Source organism: Callionymus lyra, chromosome 12 (genome assembly GCF_982586985.1).
Source record: "Callionymus lyra chromosome 12, fCalLyr1.hap1.1, whole genome shotgun sequence".
Classification (NCBI taxonomy): Eukaryota; Metazoa; Chordata; class Actinopteri; order Syngnathiformes; family Callionymidae; genus Callionymus; species Callionymus lyra.
The window spans coordinates 13,802,763-13,828,449 of NC_141829.1; the positions used below are offsets into that span (position 1 = coordinate 13,802,763).

The 25,687-nt window shown below is 37.2% G+C and overlaps 1 protein-coding gene across 6 annotated transcripts in view; it reads right to left on the minus strand.

Moving 5' to 3' along the window:
• Nucleotides 1–25,687, minus strand: part of tanc1b (tetratricopeptide repeat, ankyrin repeat and coiled-coil containing 1b) — a 118,994-nt gene that overhangs the window by 28,937 nt on the left and 64,370 nt on the right. For all 6 annotated transcript variants that reach the window (XM_087804385.1, XM_087804384.1, XM_087804383.1 and 3 more), the window contains 6 exons: nucleotides 25,015–25,151; nucleotides 20,206–20,395; nucleotides 17,453–17,782; nucleotides 4,887–5,009; nucleotides 2,647–2,931; nucleotides 2,429–2,577 (listed from right to left, as the gene is read on the minus strand). In XM_087804385.1, the coding sequence (XP_087660511.1) occupies nucleotides 2,429–2,577; nucleotides 2,647–2,931; nucleotides 4,887–5,009; nucleotides 17,453–17,782; nucleotides 20,206–20,395; nucleotides 25,015–25,151 (1,214 nt within the window). The remainder of the gene's footprint in view (nucleotides 1–2,428; nucleotides 2,578–2,646; nucleotides 2,932–4,886; nucleotides 5,010–17,452; nucleotides 17,783–20,205; nucleotides 20,396–25,014; nucleotides 25,152–25,687) is intronic.

Here is a 25,687-nt window from a genome sequence, read left to right on the forward strand (position 1 = left end):
TATTTTAAAGTTAATAAACGTCCATAAATCCTTGTGGAGAGAACTGGAAACACACCTGACCCCTAGGTGACCCCCGGGTGACCCCAGGGTGACCCCAGGGTGACCCCCCGGCTGACACTGACAACTGCTGAATCAGCACTTTATCATTTCATGAAACGCTTGATTGATCAATTATCTGAGGTTGATTCATAACTCCACGAGTCATCTTTTGTTCTGTCATAGACTGGGTAGCTTTCCAGGGTGTCCCCCACGCCAATAAGGGACTAAGAGGAAAAGTTGACCTTGAATATTAAAATATAATTAATTTTATCATATGATTTTTCAGTCATTTTGTATTTATTTATTAAAAGGTTAAATTCGTTTTTATTAAATAATTGAATTCAATAATTTGCAAAGGTTGCATTTTTTTAAATCATTGAATAAAAAAAACAACTAATTATTCCTAAAACCTTTTTTTTGGTTTAACATGTAGACTTTGACATTCATATTCCAATCATTTAAAACTTTTTTTTTCTAAATTCAATTTTCATGACGATGTAAGACAACAAACCACCTAAAGAAAATGATTCTTATTGTTTATTTTATATATTATTTGGCACTATGTCGTGCATAAAACTTGTTATTATAGTTGCACTTTAATTACTTTATTCATAAATATTCAACTTGTGGTTCTTTTCGTATCATTTAGTACTTTCTAAGGTTCATTTTGCTTGTTAATATATGAAAAAAATCCCTTTATTTCAGTTTTCTATCTTTTTGGTGTTTAAAATGGTATTGAGTATTAAATATTTTCAAGAGTATCAAGTGGAAAATGTATTATCGTGACAAACCTACAGGGACAACCGTTGAAAATGTCAGATTCCATTGAAACTTGTATACAAAAACAAACATACCATTTCACTTAAAACTGATATTGCAGGTAAAAAAAAAGAAGATTTTTCTCATATTTTCACTGCAGTGCGAAGATACTTCCTGCATTAAACATGAAACTATCTCCTGGTCTGGACGTTAGCTGAACTCCAAGATAAACAGCAGAGACGTCACTGGAAGGACAGACGAGTGTGAGGTGATCTCACCGCTGCCTCCATATTTCATCGCCTCAATATCCCACAAATGACCACAAATCATATCTTAGCGCTCGTGGACATAAATCACGCCCGGGGCGTAACAACTTTACGGCTCGCATCTCATACATAGTAAAAGTGCTTTCGGGGCGACAGCGGCTTCCTCCGTAATGAGGGGCGGACTATTAATGACCGGCTCACACCGGGGGGATTAAAGCCGACCAGTGCGTCGACCGCCAGAGTGTGTGAATGATAAACACTTTTATTACGCCTCGTGTCGCGCTCAACCTCTTTTTATTTGGGTTTGTACAAACATAAAAATGCCAGAGATGTGAACACGACTTTGTGTTGGTTATCATATAAAATACAAGTTTGGTTTAAGGACAGAATATTTCTAAGACGTGGAGGAAGACTATGAAAGTACATTAGTGCCATCAGAATATTGAACGGTTACATTTAACATTTGAAATGTAAGTGTTTTATTGAAAACTTTTTTAAGCATTGAAATATATAAAAAAAATTATAAATTAATTTAGCTTTTTCTATATTGGAAGGTTAAATTAGTTTTCATTCAATATTTTAATTCAATAAGTTGTATATTAAAAGTGATGGAATTATCAGTTTTTTTTAAAACAAATAGTATACATGAATACAATATATAATTAAATAATCTAATATTCTAGTAATAATTCAATTTTCTTTTTGCAATTCAATCCAATTGTTAGTTGGAAATTTAAATTCAATATTGTCAGGTTGGCTTTTTAATACCAACATTTTATTATTTATAGTATTTATTTATTTTAATTTGAAAGAATCTGAATGAAATAATATTGTAGTAATATATTGTTCAATTATTGTAATTATAATGTGTACAAAAAGTGTATTAATTAAAAAAAAAAAAGGTAAAGGTAAAATGTTTCTATTCAATTGTTAAAATAATAAATCCAACTCAACCTTTCTACAAATAAATTATTGAATTTAATTCAATAAAAAAATATGAAATGCTTAAAAATAAAACAAAGTTTCAATACAAAAAAAATTAAGATTTTAATTTGATAATTTATAATATAATTCAATGAAAGACAAGACGAGAAAAGATCGTTTTAAAAAATCAGTTTTTTTTTATCTAAAAAATGAAAAAAAGTGTCGTGACCACCAAGATATTTATCACTTAAATAGAATGTATTCACATTAAAACTAAATGTTATTGAATTTCAATTTTTATCAACAAATATTGGTCGTAATTCTTAATAAATGCGTTTTTTTAATTCCTTGTTTTTGAGCTAAAAACCTCGACAAACATGTGGTTTTTAGAAAAGTGTCAAGAGTTACAACATCATGGCAGCAGAGTGTCTGCGACGCACCTTCGCCGCCAGGCGTTTGACGGCCTCCTCCCTGCGCCTCTGGACCTCAGGCGTGGACGGACAGCTGCTGCTGCTGCGTAACGTGTTGCTGGCGCTGGACGGCGGCGTGGGTTGAGGAGGTTGACTGAGAGGAAGTTCTGAAACTCCACCTAACAGACAGAGACCGAGTCAAACCCCCGGTCGTCCCAGCGAGTAGAAGAAGAAGAAGAAAAACTCACTCTTAGGAGAGGCGCTCGGACTGTTGGACGCGATCTGTCTCATGCGTCCTCCGTGGCAGCTCAGCGCCACCAGGCGGGACACGATGGCCGTCTTCCCGTAGCCCACGCTGCCCGTCACCACGGCGCCCTGCTGCTGCGCCGCCGACTCGCCGGCGTTCAGGACGTCCTCCAGCTCCTGGAACAGCCAGTCCCGGCCCACGAAGACCGAGTCCATGGTGATGCTGGGAACCTCGAACAGCAGCGGTTTGAGCATGATGTCCACGGGTTTGTACGGCGAGAAACGAGCTGAGAGGAAACAACACAAAACCACTATTATTATTATTCAAAAGTCAACAAAGAAACCTTGTTTTTCCAGGATTTTTTTTTCCTTTGGTTATAAATGAGCAGAAATACAACTAGAGTTTCATCACCACGTCTGCCCGAAGGCAATCCTTTGTTTGTTGTTCAATTCACACTGAACTCTTTCAGAATATTTTATACCAGGAGACGCACACTTGCATTAAAAGAAGACAAATCTTAATTAAATTGCATTTATACTTAGAGGTGTGTATTGGCAAGAATATAGCAATACGTATCACAATACAATATATTACTATTTATTATTATATATAAAGAAAAAATCATGAAAACAAGCGACAAGTCAGATTCTTAACCAGTCAGTGACAAGTCACTAGCGGTGTGTATTGGAAAGAATCTAGCGATCACGATATACATATAGTGATACTGTAGGAACAAGTATATATTTGTAGTATTGTCGAGTACTTGACTCTGGTGTTGAAGAATTTACAGACCACATGACTCTTGACGAAGTCGTAACTGCTTTCATTTGAAACCAAAATATGTCCAAACATCAGCTTTAAAAGCTGCTGGAGTCGACTGTATCCTCTCGTCCTCAGTCATGGCCGGGATTTCATTGTTCGTTTAGCTGCGTAGGATGTAATGACTAGTGGTCGGAAGCTTAATTGCAACACAAAAATGAACAAAAGCTGCAAACATTTGAATGGTAATAGTAAATAAAAAATATAATGATTTAATTTTACACACACTTTATGAAAATATAAACCATAACAGAACAATGGTTAAAATATATGCTGTTAAATATCGATAGAGTATTGTGGGGGAAAAAAAAATATTGCGATTGTTTCTTAAAAGCCCTATTATAGTATAGTATATTATTATTCATTATTATATATAAAGACAAAATCATGAAAACAAGCGACAAATCAGATTCTTAACCTGTCAGTGACTAGTCACTAGCGGCGTGTATTGGGAAGAATCTAGCGATCACGATATACATATAGTGATACTGTAGGAACAAGTATATATTTGTAGTATTGTCGAGTACTTGACTCTGGTGTTGCAGAATTTACAGACCACATGACTCTTGACGAAGTGCTTTCATTTTAACATCAGCTTTAAAAGCTGCTGGAGCCGACTGTATCCTCTCGTCCTCAGTCATGGCCGGGATTTCATCGTTCGTTTAGCTGCGTAGGATGTAATGACTAGCGGTCGGAAGCTTAATTTCAACACAAAAATGAACAAAAGCTGCAAACATTTGAATGGTAATAGTAAATAAAAAATATAATGATTTAATTTTACACACACTTTATGAAAATATAAACCATAACAGAACAATGATGAAAATATATGCTGTTAAATATCAATCGAGTATCGTGGGGGAAAAAAATATTGCGATTGTTTCTTAAAAGCCCTATTATAGTATAGTATATTATTATTCATTATTATATATAAATACAAAATCATGAAAACAAGCGACAAGTCAGATTCTTAACCCGTAAGTGACTAGTCACTAGTGGCGTGTATTCAAAAGAATCTAGTGATCAAAATATATATAGTGATACTGTAGTAACAAGTATATATTTGTAATATTGTCGAGTACTTGACTCTGGTGTTGCATAATTTACAGACAACATGACAAAGTCGTAACTGCTTTCATTTGAAACCAAAATATGTCCAAACATCAGCTTTTAAAGCTGCTGGAGCCGACTGTATCCTCTCGTCCTCAGTCATGGCCGGGATTTCATCGTTCATTTAGATAAAAAAAATATATATAATGATTTAATTTTACACACACTTTATGAAAATATAAACCATAACAGAACAATGGTTAAAATATATGCTGTTAAATATCAATAGAGTATCGTGGGGGAAAAAAATATTGCGATTGTTTCTTAAAAGCCCTATACATGCCAACAAAAACAACGTTGATCTGCAGTGACCTTTAGAATCCTGAGGGGGGCGCCCTCCTGTGTTGTGCCAGGGCAGACGGATGGAGGTCCGCAGAGGCGTGTTGCGCTGCTCGTCCAGGTAGCTCAGGTCCTCCAGCTTCGTGGAACTGGTCGCTGTAGAGAAGGAAAAATATTAAAAAACAGCTCATCATCCGAGACAAACACTTTCTTTGGCTCAAAGTTGTTGCTCGTCCAGGACCGGAAGCTGCGAGATGCAAGTAAGTGACGGTTATTTGTAAAAGATGGTGGGATTTGACGTTTGGAAATGTTTTTGTTGGAAGCAGCAGAAACTGCTCCGAGTATTCGAGCAGTGTTTCCCGAGTCGACACAGTGGTGTCTCTGACATGTGAGCACTTGTGCCGAGGGAAACTTTAGTTGAACAAAAATGTCATTTCATAGCTTTTCTGTTCCTCGACTCGATGATTCAGCAGAAAGAGGAAAGAAAAACATTATCATTTGTACGTCTGTATAGAGTAGGAACATCTTAACAGGTTACTCAACAGGTTACTATATTTTCATATATTTGTGGATTTAAAAAAAAAATATTTTGGGAACTTTTGGCGTCAAGGCTAAGCTAGCGTTAGCGAGGCGGAAATTCGTAGTTTTTTTTAAACCTTGCTAGTCTCTCAGAATCTCCTTAGAGATGCAAACAATTCATCGATTAATTGTCGGTAATAAATTACTCGATTGAGATAAATTAATTGCAATTAGTTGCATTTTGAACCCGTAATTCCTGGCGGGTCCGCATGAGGGCGCACTTGACGCCAGACGTACTTGAGGCACAAACACAAGCGAAGCAGAAATCTGACGATAATAACAAGACAAACGGAAAAAAAAAACGGTGGAGCAGTTTGGACTCACTTTAAGTCGGTTAATGATGACAAAGATGCCGAATGCACAATATGTGGAAGTATTTTAAGGTACAATGACTGTTAGCACGGCTTGAACATGTTGATACACTGATATATTTTAACAAAAATACATGTGTGCGATGAGGTTTTTGTTTCATAAAGACAGAAAACTCTCATCAGGCAGCCTATATTTTAAGTTAAATAGAGCGACAACAATCCAGTCCTCGGCAACTAATTATGATATTGTCACATTCCCCAGTTTAAGTGGGATTAAAAACTAATAGTCCACATGTGACACCTTATTTATATTTTTTATTTATTTATTCTGCTGCTAAGAGACAGTGCAACTATTTCTTTTCAAGTTTGAGTTGCCTTCATAGTATAGTATTCTTCTGTTTAGGAATGTATTTTTTATGCTGCCTTTAATTGATGAGTTTAATATTTAGATATTTTCTATTCAGAATATGTTTGATACCAGAATATTATTCTCTGCCCTCAAGTGCGCCCAGAGTGAATCTTTTATTATGGAATATGATTTGCATTTTTTCGTAATACCATAAGGATTTAAATCATAAGATAGAATTTTATATTTTACGTATACAGTAGAAAGAACCTATTTATAAGGAAATTAAGCTTCTCAGAAAAATTGCCGCTCATCAATTAAATGACCATCGATCATGTTCATCTCTACCTGTTATTGATATAACTATGAAGAAGTGATAAGTATTTTTATGGACTTATTAATTTTACAGTATCAATAAAAATCTTAACAAGGGCACTCAGTGAGAGCATTCCCCTGCCAAGGAGCAACTTTTAAAACGTCCTTATAAAACACAGCAAACAATAAAATCAATATAACTATTTTTTTTACGAATTTTGCTGAAGAAAAACTCAAAGGTAGAGATAGTAGACTCTCAGTAACGTTGCTGCCACTTTAATTGTTAAGCTGCTTCCAGTTGTACTAAAAACAAGCGACCTTAAAACAATGTTTAGTACAATAAACATCTTTTTTTTCCTACGGTGAGTTTAATTACATTTTTTTGTTGCTGTTTTTTAGTGAGTAGCGGCAGGTAAAAACCTGTAAGAAATAATAAACCTTTGAATTCGATCGTCTGTTCTTCATTAATTTAGAACAAATTTTTTCTACAAATACATTTTGAATAATCAGAAAACCTCTTTGGAAGAATTAATAATTTTAAGAGCAATTAAAGGCACTTTTTGACATTGTAACAACGCAACGAAAAAATAAATAAAATAAACATTAAGTTGAACAAAAAGACTTATCTTAAACGATAAGTTATATAATTATCTACATCCATAAAATAAAAATAAAAATAAAAATATGAAGGTTAAATTAAATAAAATATAAGAATATTCAGATTAAAAATAAATATCTCGAAAATTAAGCAAACAAATAAATAAATAAAGTGAACACTGACGTTTTAAAGAATCATAATGTAAAAACTCTAATAATATTTAAACAGTTTTCAAGCAAGTAAAACATTGTTATTCAAGTGAAAAAGAAGAAATAAGTGATAAGATAATTTTAAAAAATGACGTGAAAAAGTAGAAAACAATGGGTATAACATCGTTTTTCTACATAGCACCACACAACCTCCTTGGCAGAGGTAATAAAGTGATCCATCTGTAAATAAATTCAATTTGAGACGTTTCCTGAAAGACATCTGACGTAAGATACAGACAGTTGATGAAGAGGAAATCAGTTTCAAAATCGACGTCTGCCGTCAATCCATGTCTGTGAGTCACGGCCAAATCAAATCATCTCTCCTGAGTCTGGTCAGAAGACGTTCTTGCACATCACCAGCGCCCGCTGAGCCATTTTCTCTGGTCACAAAAAAGCCTTTCTAGTCCTTTATCATCCTCCACACCGAGAGTCCGTCACAAACTCTCTCATCGCTCCCCACTTCCCTCATTTTCTCCCCGGGACGTCCAACTAATTAAAAACCATCTGCTGACGACGGAGCAACAGAAGAATCTGAAGAAACACAGCCTTGTTATTGGTTCAGCTGCTGAGAGAACACACCGAGGTATAGCATGAGATCCCGGAGCGTCCATGGACTCGCCGACCTGAGAGGGACTCTTGAGAACGAGTCGCCCCCGTTTCCACATCCCGGACTACACTCATGAATGAGAGCAGAGAGTCAGGTGCAGAACCTTGGCTCAAGTCTAAAAGAATGCTCACGGTGGATGAGCTCATTGAGGGCACGAGGGCCGGTTCCCCGGGCCCGGCTGCTCCCATGCAGGCACACTGGCAGCATTCAGCTGTCGGGGCAAGAGGACTTGGCATCTCTTGGTGTCGGCTCCACGCCAGCCGGGCACCTGCTGAATGGAAGCACCGTCGCCCAGAAGCATCGACGCTTTCTCAGGAGCGACCGCGCGAAAGAGAGGATTTCGACAGCTACAAATGTATGTGTCAGGGAATATAAAAGTCATATAAAAAATATATAAATTTCAGTTTAATACACATTATTAAATGTTATTTATCGATACGAATCCCATAAAAAAAATGTCTTTAATGATTTATATAGACGCTTTATTTTTTATTTGAAATTATTTTTGATTTACAGTAAAAAACTGCCCAAAACAATGAAGGAAATTAATTTAAAAATAAGAATATTTAATTCTAAAAGCCACACTTTAGACATACGGTACAATTTATATTTCTACTTTTATTGTGGGAAAGAAAACAGAAATATTACACTGTATTTTTTCATACTTTTATTATTTTAAATAAAACTTACTAACCCTTGTGTTATCGCTGAGTCAAGGTGACCCCGGAGGCCAGAAAACAAATGTGTTTGTGGTATCCCTCGTTTCGTCTCTGGGTCAAGGTGTTTTTTCGGGTCACTTTGACCCCGAGATAACACAAATGTTATAATACTTTTTGCAATTTTTGTACTTCTTTTTTGTACCTCGAAATTAGGTACAAGGAAATAAAACATATCTTTGGGTCGTAGTGACTAGATTCAAGCTGCAAATACATATATATAACTAAATACAAATATAAAAGACATTTGTATATTATATTATCATGTCTTTATGCTCATCCACACTTTTATTTGTGTTTATCTTTATATAAAATGTATATAAAATGAATTTCTGAATCTCGTGGCATAATTACACTATTCATTTTTTTACATTTGATCTAATTTAAACTTTCTACTAATTACTTTATTCATTAACAATTAAAATGTTTGTCCCTTCTCACGTTTTGCCTTTTGCTCCAGGTTCATAACGTGGCCCCACTGAGTCTTACTCTTTACGGAAATAAATCCATGTTAAATCATATTGTATTGTAATTCAGCGCAGCTCTTCCTTCAGTCCAACACTGTCCTCACACACCTTTGCTCAGCAAACAAAGACACAACCCACACGACACCTTGAAGTCCTCGCTCGGCTCTTTGAAGCTGAAGAAATGTGTCGGGCTATATTCTGATGAAAACACGGCTCTGGTTTCCTTCGGCGGTTTGGCTCTTTGAAAGCTGGAGTGCCGCGAATTCCGTGTCTGGACTCTTGTGCGCATTGATCTGTCCATTTGACTCGCCATACCTGTTTTTATTCAGCAGCTCTTCCAGTGCACTCGCTTCTTTAGAGTCACACGAGGTCATGCAGACATTGGGAATGAAGTGTTCAGGGGCCAACGGTTTGAAAAATCAACTCAGATGAAATTTTAAATATTAGTAATAGTAATACAGTAAATGAATGTAACCTAACCCAAGACAGACCTTGAAAAAAATCTCTTTCATTTATTTTTATTATTTTTTAAATGTCATTCCCAGATTCATTTTCAACGGTAAACAAATTTTTTAAACAGTTTTCATGCGTTTTTTTATATATAATCTAACCCATCAAACTAATGAATATATGATATAAAATTCAATCGTCCACTGAATATATCTACTCATATCATGAGCTGAATATTTATCAAATCGTATCGTGAGCTAAATATATCGTATCGTGAGCTAAATATATCGTATCGTGAGCTGAATATATCGTATCGTGAGCTAAATATATCGTATCGTGAGCAGAATATATCGTATCGTGAGCTGAATATATCGTATCGTGAGCTGAATATATCGTATCGTGAGCTGAATATATCGTATCGTGAGCTGAATATATCGTATCGTGAGCTAAATGTATCGTATCGTGAGCTGAATATATCGTATCGTGAGCTGAATATATCGTATCGTGAGCAGAATATATCGTATCGTGAGCTAAATGTATCGTGAGCTAAATATATCGTATCGTGAGCTGAATATATCGTATCGTGAGCTGAATATTTCGTATCGTGAGCTAAATGTATCGTGAGCTAAATATATCGTATCGTGAGCTGAATATATCGTATCGTGAGCTGAATATATATCGAATCGTATCGTGAGCTAAATATATTGTATCGTGAGCTGAAAACGAATCAAATTGAACCACAAGCTGAATAAATATCAAATTGAATCGTGAGCTGAATATATATCGATTAGTTTTTAGCTCGAGATTCAATTTGATATATTCCACTCACAATATGATTTGATATATATTTGGCTCACAATTCAATCGTATCATGAGGTAAATATAGCGTATCGTATCAGGAGCTAAATATATCGTATCGTGAGCTAACTATATCGTATCGTGAGCTAATTATATCGTATCGTGAGCTAATTATATCGTATCGTGAGCTAATTATATCGTATCGTGAGCTAAATATATCGTATCGTTAGCTAAATATATCAAATCGTATCGTGAGCTAAATATATCGTATCGTGAGCTAAATATATCAAATCGTATCGTGAGCTAAATATATCGTATCGTGAGCTAAATATATCAAATCGTATCGTGAGCCGAGTATATCTCCACAGCCCTATGTTCTTCTCTCTCAGGTTTTAAACTACAAGTCTTTTTGAGCGTCTCAACTAGGAATGAATGAATAGAAAATGCTACCAAATGAGTCATGGAACTAAATAATAACATATTAATGAAGCTTCATGTTCCCACCTCCCATTGTTCAAAGTCGCACCAGCCGAGATTCTTCAACAAGATTATCGGCTCGCGATGGTGTTTGGAGGCGTTCCCAGACGCTCTTGCGTATGAATTATTAATCAGATGTTTTATCACGGCTAACAGCAGGTAGCTGTCACTCAAGCCTCATCAGACGCCTCCGCGGTGACACTTAAGTGTCCGACTCGTCTGATGGATTTGAAAGGATCTTATAAATCCACAGCAGCCGAGTTTGTTTCCTCGGCTCCTGCTGAGACGCCCACAAAGAAGCTTGTGAGGACATTCAGCCAGATGTCACGGTGACCTCTGCAGGCGGCTGAAGGGTACGAGCCGGAGTGTGTTTGTGTGCCATTGTGGTGAGTTCAGACTACGTGATGGAGTGCAGATGTGTCGCTGCTTGACCGACTTTCAAGGTCCGGCTGAACAACGAGTCCTTGAACCTGCGTGTTCAAGGACGGAGACATCATCCATTAGAACAGGACGTGAGATCAAGTGCTCGAGTGTGTCCTTGTCTACTCGCTCCATTACTGGGCATTTATAAATAATGTCAGACTCAGAAATTAAACTATTTTATGTTTTTGTTCTTTATGTTGTTACTTCTTAAGTGTTGGTTAAGTGACACAAATATTTAATATAATTATTTGTATTCCTTTAACCATCTGATACTTATGGATACTTCAAAAATAATCCATTATATTCATAGAATTTGATTAATTTTAATCCTAATTTTTGATTTAAAAAAATTAAATATATATTGTTGTTGTTTTTTAAGCATCAAATACCTCTATACTATACTCATCTGATTCAATTGTTAGTTTGATAGTTTGAAATTGTTTTTTTGGGAAAAAAAACTGGCGTTAAAATTTTTGATTTATATTTCAATTGATTTTCTTTTAATCTGTTTTGTTTTTTATTGTTTGTTTTTTTACAGCATATTCAAAAATAATAAATAGTATACCGACATTTTATTTAGAATAATATATGTATATATATATAAAATGACAAAAACAAAAGCATTGAATATTCTAATGATTTTCATTTCGAGGGAGGAAACGGAGTAAAATTGTGCGATAATTTATCATGTTTTATTCAAAAGCGTTTCTTTAATGCGCAGGTTAGTATATACACGGAAATAATACACACTTATGATCTACTCAAACACTACTGATCCAGTCACTCATCTCTTTCAACCCCCTTTGCTAAATCAACATATTGTAAGTACTTTCATCTCGTCTCATTTGTTTTCTCATAAGATCGCCGAACTTCCAAACAAGTGTAAACCTGTCGATCTTCGCTGTATGCTAATGAGCTAAGATGTTAGCATCACGTCATTTATAAACTGTTATGTGTGCGTGTCCATAGAGGTGGGATTTATTATTGATTCGGTGATATCGTGACACGCCGGCGGCTCCTATCTGATGTCGCTTGCTCACAAGAAAACGATGCAAGTCCCGCAAAATTGCTGCGTGCGCACGCGGCCACATTTTTATCCAAAAAATATCGCATTAATATCGATATCGCAATTCAAGACACCAATATCGAATATCGCACATATTTCCAATATCTTGCAGCCCTAGATTCATTAGATTTTTTTTTGAACAATTTCTAGTGATGAACTATCACTTTACGAAAAAAGAGTCACTAAATGTAAAAAAAATCACACATTTTCAAAGAGTACTACTCCCAGAAACACATAGATAACTAGGTTCAGAACATCTTCAGTGTCAACACAAGCCCATGGATTTGAGTTTCCGGGAGGATCAGGGAAGGAGGTTGGTTTGATAGCATGAAGGAAATGGTGAGAAAACTGGTAAAAAAATGTAATAAATAAGTATATTAACTACTAAACATGCAGGATAAAGTCTCACAAACAAGTTCTACTCAACCTAAAGCACTTTAACTACATATATATTCATCAGAGATGTATTTAATCACACGTACACACTTAGTGTTCAGTGCAGAGCGAGGAAACAGTCGAACACATGATACCGTCGGAGTTTCTCCCTCAGCCTGAGGACAAGTCAGCGAGGATGATGCAAATGATAGTGAGCAGACATTCCTCCACGCAGGAGCTCTAACGTTACATCTGCATCACACACTCGTCACCTACAGCAGACCAATGAATCCTTCAGTCCAGTCTGGCACGATGTTTCCAACAAGCTATTGAAGCAGTTGTTTATTTGTGTGTGTTTTTTTTTTTAAACACACCCGCCGGGCAATTACTTTAGGAGTCTATAACATGAGTCTTCAAAGGACGAGACAACAGTCCGAGGTGCACCGTGACTAAATCTTTTGAGTGGAGTTGTCTGCCAGTCCCGGCGCCGGCGTCTCCCGACGATATAAACCGAAAGGTGTGAATTCCCCGGCGTCCCCTGGAGGACGCTACGATGACATCAGCTCTTAAACTGTGAGGCACGCCGGTGTGAACTCGCACAATAACACGCGCTGAGAGTCGAATATTTCCTGCTCGCCCGGCTTTTATGGGCTATTATGTGTCTGCCGCGCTCAGGTTTACTTCTGTGGTAGAAGTTATGGACCCGTGGAACTACCCAGTCGTCGCACAATAGATTTGTAATGTGGGGACGGTTTCAACTGCCGAGCGTAATAAACGTGAGCCATTAAAGAACAGTAGCAATAAATGCTTCTTTGGCCGATAAAAGACGCAGATTATGCTACTTCACCATTTTCTTCCAGTGTTTTCGACGCTGCTTTTTATCATTTTAGTCTTAATTTCTTCTGTCTCGTGTTGCAATGCTTCATTAATTACAAGGAAAATGCATTATTTACGCCCCGTTTTACAACACAAATATCATTGAAGCCTTTATTGCTGAAACTGTGGCTGCAAACCTAGGCTTTCAAGATGACTCCAAGTATTATGATTTATATAGAAATCAAAGACAATCTGAAAGCAGCTCCTTTAGCTGTCATTGAGCTCCTGAAGGAGCTTGACATGAGCAGAAAAAACAAAAAAAAAGGGTTTATTTAGTTCGAAAATGAGACAGAAAGTGATTTCTTTTTAGTAAGAAGACAAAGAAATTGTAAGAAATTGTACATATATTATATGCACCATAATATCTCAAGTTTTTTCACAATACTGTGCCAATAATCAACAGCACTTTTTGGCTTTAAAATGGTGTTTTATTTTTCGTTCCCTTATTGTTTATCATTTGTTCAATTTTTGGTAACTATTTAAAATCCGGCTACTATATGGCAGCAATTTTAACACCTTCCACAGCTAAAGGAACAAGGAAATCCAGCATGATCTCAGCAATGACTGGGGACGAGAGGATACAGTCGACTCCAGCAGCTTTTAAAGCTGCTGTTTGGACATATTTTGGTTTAAAAACAAATGAAAGCAGTTACGGCTTTGTCAAGAGTCATGTGGTCTGTACATTCAGAGTCAAGTATTCGACAATACTACAAGTATATACTTGTTACTACAGTATCACAATACATCATTTTGTTTCCTGTATATGGTGATACGTATCGTATCGAAAGATTCTTGTTAATATACACCCATTCTAGGAGGTGTTTGAGTCAAAACCATCCAAGAAAATAAATTAGGTTAATTAATTAATACGTCTTAGCTCAGGGTCTGTTTCAATTCCTTCAGCACCAGCTTAAAAAAAAATGAACATTACACATTTAAAGTGGCAGAATAAATAATTGTAAATAAGTTAAGAACTTCAGATATATAGTTGAGGTCCACCACCACTGACCACTGACCCATGAGGTAAATATCATTTCTATAATTTATTTTGAATTGATTATTACTCTCTGAAATATTTATGTTTTTTAAATAAATGCGAAAATGAGCCAAACACAAACTCTATCTATATGGGTGTATATCTGTGTCAAGAACCGAGCCCAGGGATCCTGCTGATTCAGCGTTATGTCGGCCATGCTATTTTTATTTTGCCACACCCCAACAATTGTGTTGTCTGTGGGTCAAGGTTAACGACCTCTGTACTGCAAATGTATTCATGGAATCCAGGAAGGTCGTTCACCTTGACCCACAGACAACACAAGGGATACCACACACTCATTTGCTTCCGGGTTAAGGGCAGTAGATGACTGCATATTAAGGTAAGTTAAATTCAAGACTATTTATTACTATTTGGAATTAAATTTAAGACCAACTCGAAAATGTAACCATAAAAAAACAACAACACATCAATAACATAGGTTTAGGGAAGATGTAACCAAAATATTGGTTTAAACATTAAATCAAAACATTAGTTTTCGGTCCACTAGAAATACTTTCGACTCCGACTGAATGATTTTGAAAATATTCTTACACAAATTTGTATGGAATATCTTTCGAAGCCTTGTGCGGCTTTTGGCATTGAATAAAATATTAGTTGGATCAATTCTCATTCGTTACCAAATATTTCAAGATTTTAAACTAACATAAAAAACATTTGAGATTTGTAATACTAAGTAATGCAGTATTTTTAAGGATGCACGTTAAAATGTAACTTGGAGCAACAAGATCTTGGGGAGGTTAGTGTGCGTATAAACTGTATGTCTAAGTTCTTATCAAAATTGTCTTTTCAAAAAAAAATCCAGAAAACTAAAGATAAATTAAGGTAAATACACAATACTGTGCCAATAATCAACAGCAATATTGGCTTTAAAATTGTGTTTTATTTCCCTTATTGTTTATTTTTATAGAATTTGTTCAGTTAAGGGTAAAACTTTAACTTCTGGCCACTATATGGCAGCAGTTTTTACACCTTCCACAGCTTAAGGAACAAGGAAATCCAGCATGATCTCGGCAATAACTGAGGACGAGAGGATACAGTCAACTCCAGCAGCTTTTGAAGCCGATGTTTGGACATATTTTGGTTTAAAAACAAATGAAAGTAGTTACAACTTTGTAAAAAGTCATGTGGTCTTTAAATTCAGAGTCAAGTACTCGACAATATTACAAATATATCCTTGTTACTACAGTATCACAATATATCATTTTGTTCCCTGCGTATGGTGATACCTTGGAGCAACAAGATCTTGGGGAGGTTAGTGTGCGTATAAACTGTATGTCTAAGTTCAAATTAAATCAAGAAAAATCCAGAAAACTAAAGATAAATTAAGGTTAAATACACAAAAAGGTTGTTATTGTTTTCAGACATAATGCTACCTCTCTCATCAAGGCAGAGCTAACCGTTATCAAGACGTCAAAACTGTCGTAAAAGAACAGCAACAGGAGCTAAAATAGAGGGAGGAAGCCCCTGGGATTGCAGGGTGGGGGGTGCAGTGGAAAGGGGGCAGCAGGGATATCAACAACTGTGACAGCTGGGTGGACATGGAGCGCTGAGCCATAACAGGGAAGTCCAGGGCAGGAATGCAGAACAGATCGGTCGTACTCCGTGCTTATGTTTAACGCAGGAGCTGCGACGCACAACAGATGCTTGATCCCAAACTCTTGCTTATTAACTTCCAGTTCCCCTTCAAAACCCGCTTCTTTCCTTCATTTGCTCGAATGTGTTCATAAAAAAGATCCGTCCATCAGAGCGTCACACAAGGGCAGGAGGAGAGTGACAGTGGAAGCCATTAGAGGGGGGGGGGATAAAGACAGGCATTTTGTCTTTTATCCTTCAAACACACTTTCCACTTTTGTTTTGATTTGCTTTCTTAACAAGCTTGTCACAGGCCTTTCCCTTTTTTGGTCATCCTCCACGAGAGCACGGCTAAGTGCATGAGCGCTCGGATGGCAGGAGGAAATGTCTGGAGAGATGTCATGTGATAAGACTTTAAACAACTTTAACCAGGAATCCTTTAAAGACCGGTGACGACTTTTTGACCCTCATTCAAAATGATCGTGGTGGCACAAGTGTGGATGTATTAATGGTTGAATCTTACATTTGAAATTTTGAAACTTTTAATTTATTAATTGAATTTTTTGGGGGGGAGAATAATACAGTTCAATCACTTATATATTGAAAGGTTGAATTTGTTTATATTATTTATTTTTTTTACACATAGATTTTGATATCTTTTTTTTACAATAATTCAATTTTCCAAACTCAATGGGTTTTTTTTTAACTTGTAGCCTTTTAAATTCAATATTGTCTTATATACAAACATTTAAATATTGAATTTAAGAGGCTACCTATAAAAAATATTATATTAAAAAAGTAATCCAGGGATAAAAGTATTTATTTATAATTAGGATTTAGAATTTAAAAGTTTATTTTTAAATAAATAAATAGTTAAATATAAAATATTTAGATTATTAGATATTTTACAATTTATTTTTCAAATAAATAATGTGTATAATAATGTTACATATAGACAATACCAGAAAGTATTGAACTACTTCGATCGAACTTGAATCATGCAGTAAATCATCAAGTAAAAAAAATAAAATGATCTCTATATATATATATAATTATGAAAATTATTAAATCTCATTCAGTTATTGGAATTTGAAAATCAAACTCTATATTAAAATGCATTCATTTTGAAAATATCCACAGTTTATTTTAATTAATTGTTCCAAAAATATTAAGAAAATGAAAAAAAATGTACATTTTAAAGTGAAGTTATTTTATATATAAACGAAAGTATAGAACATTTGAATAAATACATTTAAAAAATCAACATTTTCTAATGGAAAATTCAACCATTGAATATGTTGGCACTGATGACCCTCCATACACAAGATTAACTTGTAAATAAAAACAAAGCGTTTACCTGCGACTGAATTCGGTCGGGGCATCATGAGCAGAGAGGAAGTCTGGTGTGGATACTGGACCGGTCCCTCGGGCGAGTGGCACGACTGGTGCGAAGGTCCCGCCGTCCCAGCCGAGACGCCGCCGGCGTGATGTTGCGTCCTGGCAGAGGCGTCGCTGGATCCGGCGGCGGCGCCGCATGCCGAGTCCTCCTCCGCCACGGGGGAGCAGGTGTCGGCCCGGACGCCCTGCGCCAGGCCATGACGCCCGCTGCTTCTCAGACTCCCGTCCTTCGTCCACTCCAGGCTGGAGCCGCTGCGGTCATCGTTCTCCGAGGAGCTGGTGATGGTGGCTGAGGGAGGGCGGAGGTCAAAGTTCAATGTCCACATATAGCCGATGATATTCTTGTGCTTCTTGACTAAACAATATTTTGTCAAAGCAGAAGCAGCTCAGGCAGGTCCGGCACCATGACGACCCACAGCCCCTGATTCCATCATCATGTCCGGTTGTGAATCCACTTGACCCCGATTACATCATTTCTAATCTGGATTTCATAAAGCGCCCGCCCGTTACATCACGGCAAATATTAATGTAACAAACAGATTATGGAGCTCGCGGCTAAAACTTGAGCAAATATGTGGTTTGTGTTTTATTTACCAGTCGTGTGTTGAATTGACGAGCAAAAGATGAATTGTTTGTAAGTGCTTCAGGTTTAATTACATTTAAAAACCATCCTGGATGTCCTTTTTTGTTTTTGAAATTTTACTTTCATGTGTTTAGCTAGTGATAATTAAAAAAAACAACACTAAATTAATCAGCGTTTATTTAAAGATGGCAAAACCTAGTAATAAAACACATTTTTCAACACTAATTTTTAAAAATAAAGTAAATTTTCAGCCTCAATCGTTCTTCTGACCTGAACTCACCATTCTAGCACCGGGACAGATAAAAATCATAGCCACTAAATTAATTTAAAATACTAAATGTCTTCTTTAATAAAGAGACCTCCATTGCCACGGATTTGTTCATGCATAATATTTATTTGTACTCATATAAAAGAGCTTTTTTATCAAGAAAAAATGTTGATCCGCTTGATGGGATATAGGCAACTTTAACCAATATTTATATTTATAGTAAATAGATTTTTATAAGGTTTAATTGAATAATTGTACTATAAAAAAACAATTTTAAAAAACATTAATTGACATCCATTCGTTTAAAAAAACATCGGTTACGACATTAAAAAACAATTTTCATAAATCTCGTAGACTTGGTGACTTGTTAAAGTATTGTAAAGAAAACCACCAAGATTCTTAACATCCACCATATATATTGATATTTAAAATAAATGCAGAAAAAGTTGAAGGTTTTTGTAAAAAGGGATCTGTGCTGTCAGAGTAACAAATAAATACAAATAAAAATCATATAACTGGTTTGTTATTTTGTATTTCTATGACTTTTTTTGTACCCATTCACACACGACGATGGGAGTAGGCTGCAACGCAGCGCTAGCTGGAGCAATCATGTGTTTTTTTTTTCTCAGGGATATAACGACACAATCTTATCCGGATTAAACCCACAACCTGTAAATACTTAACGTTTCAACCGACGCTACAGTGTTTAAGATACAAACAGGTCGAGTCAGGCTGCTGAAAGTCGACTGTATCCTCTCGTCCTCAGTTATCGCAGGGCTCAAGCAGGATTTCATTGGTTCTTGTGTGGAGGACTCAATAATGACTGCTGCCATCTAGTGGCCAGAAGTTTAATTGCAACACAAAAATAATCAACAGCTATTATTTTCAAGCTAATAGTCAGTAAATAACAATGAATCGAATTATTTTATTTTACACAAACTTTACTGAGATATAAACCATAAAAGAGCTATGATAAAAAAATTAAATTATATGTACATAGTGTAATTAAAGCTGATTTCTGTTTTTTGCATTGCGTTAGTGATAGCGTGTAAAGAACAAGGATTACATTTAAAAGATACATAGATTGAAATAATAGACGTGCAACAAAGTAAGTCCATTTTAACCAGTTTCATCCATGTTGTCGTACTACTTAACATGAGGAAAAATCAAGTAAATTGTGGTATCTTTCAACAAAAGACTTGGTTTACTCCAAAACTTGTTCCCTTCTTGTCGCTGCCATCGCTCTCACTTCAAAGGTAAAGGCCTGTTCGACTCCCAAAAAGCTCCTCCGCTTATTCCTGGAGGAGCTTTAAAAGTAGCAGCAGCGAAAATTAATGTTCTTTTGCCATCAGAGTCAAAGTCGGGCTTCAAAGAAGAAAAGGAGCATTAATCACCGGCACCAATCTGACTTTTTGGACGTTTCAACGTAAACCTCTTTTTTCATGTGTTGCCAAAAGAGTAAAGTCACATCGAAACCTTCCAGAGGTTGAGAGCGAAACGATCAAAGCACATTTTGCATGGCAGCCGTCGACGACCGTGATGAGCCAGGACTGAACGCAAGCAACGTATCAAACAACGGATTTCTTGATGTTCCTTTGAGCTACGCCATCATACTTTTAACAAGGTCTACGCTTTGAAGGGAAAAAAAAAAATCCCCCATAACGCTTTTCTGTAGTCATCACAAGCGTTTGTTCAGACATCGAAATGTTTTCTTTTATGAAAATGTCACAGTGAGTCAGCGCCGATCTAAAATAAAACACTGAGCTGGACCTTCAGCGAGGATTGGGGTAACATATCGACGTGACCCAGAGAAGGATAAAAAAAATGATAAAAAAGACTGGTAATGACCATAAAAACTCACCGATGATTCCACTGTCTTTACTCTCCAGTGTGGAGCTCAGGCTGGTGATGGTCCCGCATGGGCTTGAGCGGCTGAGTGGGGGGCGACCGGCTGTGCTGTTGAGGGTGGAACATGGGCTGTCGGTGCTGGGGGACGCCGTGCTGCTGGTCAGGGTGGAGCAGGGGCTGACGCCCTGGCTGGCAACAGAGCACTGAGGACAAGAGAAATGTAGTAACACATTTAAAATGAGCAAAAAAAAATCTTTCAGGTCTTCTTCCCAACAGTTGTTCAAAACAAAGGAAAAACGGTGCAGAGACTGCCATCTAGTGGACTCTAAATGTAATGACACTGCTTCATGAAGCTTCATCAGACCATCAGTAACTAATCGAGTGATAAATAAAGAGGCGGACGTGGCATCCATGGTTTATCCAATTTCAAAAAAAGCCCTGAGGACGGTAGAGCTGCTCAAACAAAAACTGAAAGTAGTATGACCAAAATACCAAATACTAGCTGCAGAAAATGTTACGATTGTGGTTATTTATTCATCTTCTGTGTCCCCTAATAGAGGTCACGGGGTTCATGGGTGGGGGGGGCCTATCCCAGATTCTTCGGGCGAGAGGCGAGGGACACCCTGGATAGCGAGTTATTGAGATTAAGAGGAATTTTATTTAAGCAAGAAGGCTAGTTGGTCAGTGTTATAACTGGTGGTGTAAAGAACCATATTGTTAATAGTCTATTGATATTCAAAAGTACTATATAGGTTTTTCAAATGTCATATTTTATAATAGTTTCTTAATGGTTTATATTTCAATAAACAATTCCATTTTTTATTTACAATTGACCTGCAAATATTCATTGCGTTTGTTTCATTTTTGTGTTGCAACTAAACATCAGGCAGTAGTCTTTACGTCCTTCACAGGTAAAGAAACAATAAATTCTGCGAGTTCATGGCGATGACTGAGGACAAGGGGATACACTTTCCAAGGATACAAGAGGATTTTGTTTTGGTTTTCAAAACAAACGCAGTAACAACTTCGTCAAGTGTCGTGTGGTCTGTAAATTCTGCAACACCGGAGTCTAGTACTCGACAATACTACAAATGTATCCATGTTACTACAGTGTACTCCAATATGTCGTATCGTTGCCCTGGTATCCCAGATTTTTGCTAATACACAACGCTAATTGTGACTATAGACTTTTACATACCACATGACTCTTATTTTCAAAAATCAAATTTAAAAGCTGCTGGAGTCGACTGTATCCTCTCGTCCTCAGTCATCACTGGTATCTAGTTAGATTTCATGTTTTTTTTTCAATACTGAGGACTCAATTACTGCTGTCATCTAGTGGTCGGAAGTTTAATTGAAACACAAAAACCAACAAACGGCGGTAATATTTGCATGTTAACTGTAAATAAAAAATGTAATTGCTTTATTTTACACACACTTTAAACCAGACCTGGGCAAAGTGTGCCAAGGGGGCCACATGAGGCCCGTTGACTGTATTTATGCGGCCCTCGAAATGTCAAAGTATGATCATGTATAAATGGTTCTAATGCGTTAGCAAATGTATTTTGTATTTATTATTAATTTACATTTACACATAACACTTTAATTACTTTTTCCCTCCTTGTGTCTAATTCTTCGAGTATATATTAATTCCTCAAAAAAATTTTTTTTAAGTGAATTGAAGAAATGTTTTGAAAAAAAAACTTGTATATCAAGAATAACATTGCAGCTTATTTAGCTTAATAAATGTCATGGCCTAATATCGAAATAATTTTTTTCTTCGTCTTTCTTTTTGCTTGACGGCCCCTAACAACATTCACAGAATTTAACGTGGCCCCTTGAAGAATAATAATTGCACACCCCTGCTTTAAACCATATAAGAGCTATAGTGAGAAATAAAAAAGTCTTCGCTAGAGAAGGACAAACACGGACATAAGTAGGATAAAGCCTCCAGAAAATTAAAATCAATTTTTATGATCAGATTTAGAGGTGATGTTAAGGACAGATTGATAAATGTACATCTTGTTCGACCCATGACTCAAGACAGAAAATGGATTTTGGCCCTTTGTGCGATTCCATTTGACACTCGAAAATGTTTTCCGTCTTTCGCTGAATTTACCAGCGACGCGGTTGAGTGTAGAAGGAACAGGAGGAAAATGTCTACGGCAGGTAGTTGAGCACAGTGTGTGATAATCTATTCATCTCTTAATTTACGTCATTATTTAAACACTGTACGAACGTTCAGCCTCAACGCCCCCGGTGGCTGATTAACATAAGTGCTCTTATTCACTCGCATCCATTTAGGAATTTCTCTACGTCCCTTCGTCTCCAAACAAAGCAGTTTCTTAAAAGGTCGTCGAGCCGGTCCGACAGCTGCACCATTGTCCCGAAAAAAACAGGTGAGAAAAATAAAACGTACGTGAGACCAAGTGCAGCACGAAGTGCAGCCGCTGCGACCGCGATGAGACGGAACGTTCCGAACATTCTGACACATGATCCTGTCGTCGTTTTCATTCACGACAAGTGACTCATTCACAACAGAAGCGTGGCACCATTTTTACATGAGTCGGCAACTTCACAATTAGCCCCGGAGTGCAGCGGCTGAAGTGCAAGCTCACCGTGTGCTGCAGCCAGTGGTGCAGGACACAACAGAACCACCTCACGCCAGAGAATCCATTATCTGGACCTTTTAGTGACGGTGATGAAGGTGAAGAAGCTGAACAAACAACTCAACGACAAATCAACTCATTTTTTATGTGTAGCGGTCGCCTTGAATCCTCATTCAAATCTTTGTCTTTATTTACGACTCTTTCTATTGTTGTACTGAACCGACCCTGAGAAGCACCAGAGGAAGTTGATCCGACTCATATTCTAAATATTGTTAAACATCTGGGTGAAGGTCCACTCACTCACTCACACACAACCTTCAACTCAGTTGGTGGAGATCCACAGAGAATGAACACCTACATCTTCTCATTGAGCGAGAACGGCATTCGAACAGCAGGAGGAACCAAACATAAACTTGAACCCACGAGAACCCAGGGGCCAAAACTTAGTCCACGTAATCATTTTTTGCGACCAGTTGAATAGTAGGCGAAAAAATTAAGTAGAAAACTTTCATGCTGATTTAAGGGGTATGTATCACGATACGGGGGCCACAATGTGATATATTACGATATGTTGTAATACTGTAGTAACAAGGATATATTTGTAGTATTGTTGAGTACTTGACTCTGGTGTTGCAGAATTTACAGACCACATGACTCTAGACGAAGTCGTAACTGCTTTTGTTTGTTTTGAAACCAAAATATGTCCAAACAACAGCTGTTAAAACCACTGAGGGTACAGTCGATTCGACTGTATCCTCTCGTCCTCAGTCATCACCGGGATGTCATTATTGTTATGGATTTCATTGTTCGTTTAGCTACAGAGGACTTAAAGACTGCTGCCCTCTGTCAGAAGTTTAATTGCAACATAAAAATGAACAAACAGAATCTAAGTATTTGCAAGTTAATTGTAAATTTAAAAAATTAAATTACTTAAATGTCCCCTTAAGTGAACACAGCACCCCCAAGGTCAACAGTAGGAACTAAACATAAACTTAATGTAGATGCCATTGATTAAGATAAGTTAAGGAATAGATATTATTGATGTCTAGAATTATATAGAGCGGTAAAACAGGGGTTTCGTTCGGCCCACGACCAAGTTTGCTAAAAGATTTTTGACAACCCTGCTCCAGATCCACCTGAACAGGTACATGTTTCCAAACACAAAAACATCTAATGGCTGATTTATTGTTTGTTTTTTTTCATTATAATCTATCGACAAACGAGTCGAGTTCAGCATCAAATGCTTATTGTCTAAACATAAACATGTCATGTGTACCAGTAGATCAATAGGATCATTGGGTAACATCTGGACCTCAAGAGGAAAGACCTGGAGTCACATCCATGGAGCAGCAGTGTTGCGGAGATGAAAGCACCAGAAGCCACAGATCAGAACACAACGTCAGAGTTACATAAACAGATAAACTGATAAAAGTTTACGCACAAGCGGGAAGAGACGCTATAAAACAGACCAGGGGGGGGGGGGTGTCAGCTTTGAGGAGGACGACTTAAAAATCCATTCATCTTTGAGCCCCGTAATGAAGCACAAACATAGAGAATGAATAAATAACAATATCACTGCACTAGCCATTTTTTTTTCTTCAGGTTTCAATTTCCATCCTTCGGAACCGAAGCAGGACCGCAGAGAAGGAGGAATAATCCACATTAAACGAAACATCTGTTCAGTTGTTGTTTTTTTTTCCCCAATAGTTTATGAGCAGCTAAGTAAACTCCCCAGATTACACCCAGACTAGAGCAAGAGCTTACTCATATGCCATAAGCTCCTAAAAGCAAATAAAATTTGACGTAAAAAAAAAAGACGAAGAGAAACACCCGACCAATCGCTGACATTAAGCTCCACGGATTCATCACTCCTCTTTCTAATTGCTCATCCCTCCGTCTGTAACCTGTAACTCTCCCTAATGTCTCGAAAAAAAAAAAAGGTGAAATACCGGTTCTTTCCCCCGACTTCTTTTAAAGTTTAACATCCCCCACAAATCACGGATCGACTTTAAAACGAGACGTTACCTCCGTACGGTTGAGATAATCCACTTCAAAAATTCTGTGGTGAGAAAATACATCCACTGTTGTCATAACTCGCTCTCCCTTCACCACGTCTACTGCTCTATCACTCCATCCGTGTGCTGCAGCAGCTGCTGCTGGATGGAGGGAGGGAGGGAGAGAGGGAGGGAAGAGGCGGGAGGAAAATTAAATACCTTCTTTTCATTCTTGTCGTCCATAGGTATGCGCGCCGTCCCCGGGATCCCTTCTCCCAGTAAGAAGCCCAGCCTTGTCATCAGTTCCTGAGTGGCAGGGGAGGAGGCGGAGCTTGGCTGCTTCTCTGCTTGCAGCTCTGGAGATAAGAGAGAGAGAGAGAGAGAGAGAGGGAGAAATTTTCGGCGTTAGATTCCCTTCTGATGGTCTTCCTCACAGGTTCTGCCCTCGCCCCTGAGCAACGCCGAGGTGAACCAGCCGCAGAGAGGGGAGGGGCGAGAGAAGAGCATCGATGTGCTACCGCGAGTCGATATGCGGACGTGTTTGTTTATTTATTTGTTATTCGATATGACGTTTATATTTTTGAACTTGCTTTGTGTTAAACTAAATCCTGATGTAAAGGTTGCGATAAAAAAAAAAGGCAGGCGTTCCAAACTCGAAGTCTTAAGAGCCAAATTCAGCGCAAGAGACAATTTATTTACTTCTACAGTGAATGTTTTGTAAACAAAAAACTAAACAAACATGCTACAAAATGAACAGAAACAATGGAAGCATTTATAAAAGTTAGTTTAGTTATTAGTTTTGGGGGCATTTTAGTACATTTTAGTACAGAGTTTGGTGCCTCCAGATTCATTTTTTTATCAATTAAAAATAAATATTCAATATATTTATGCA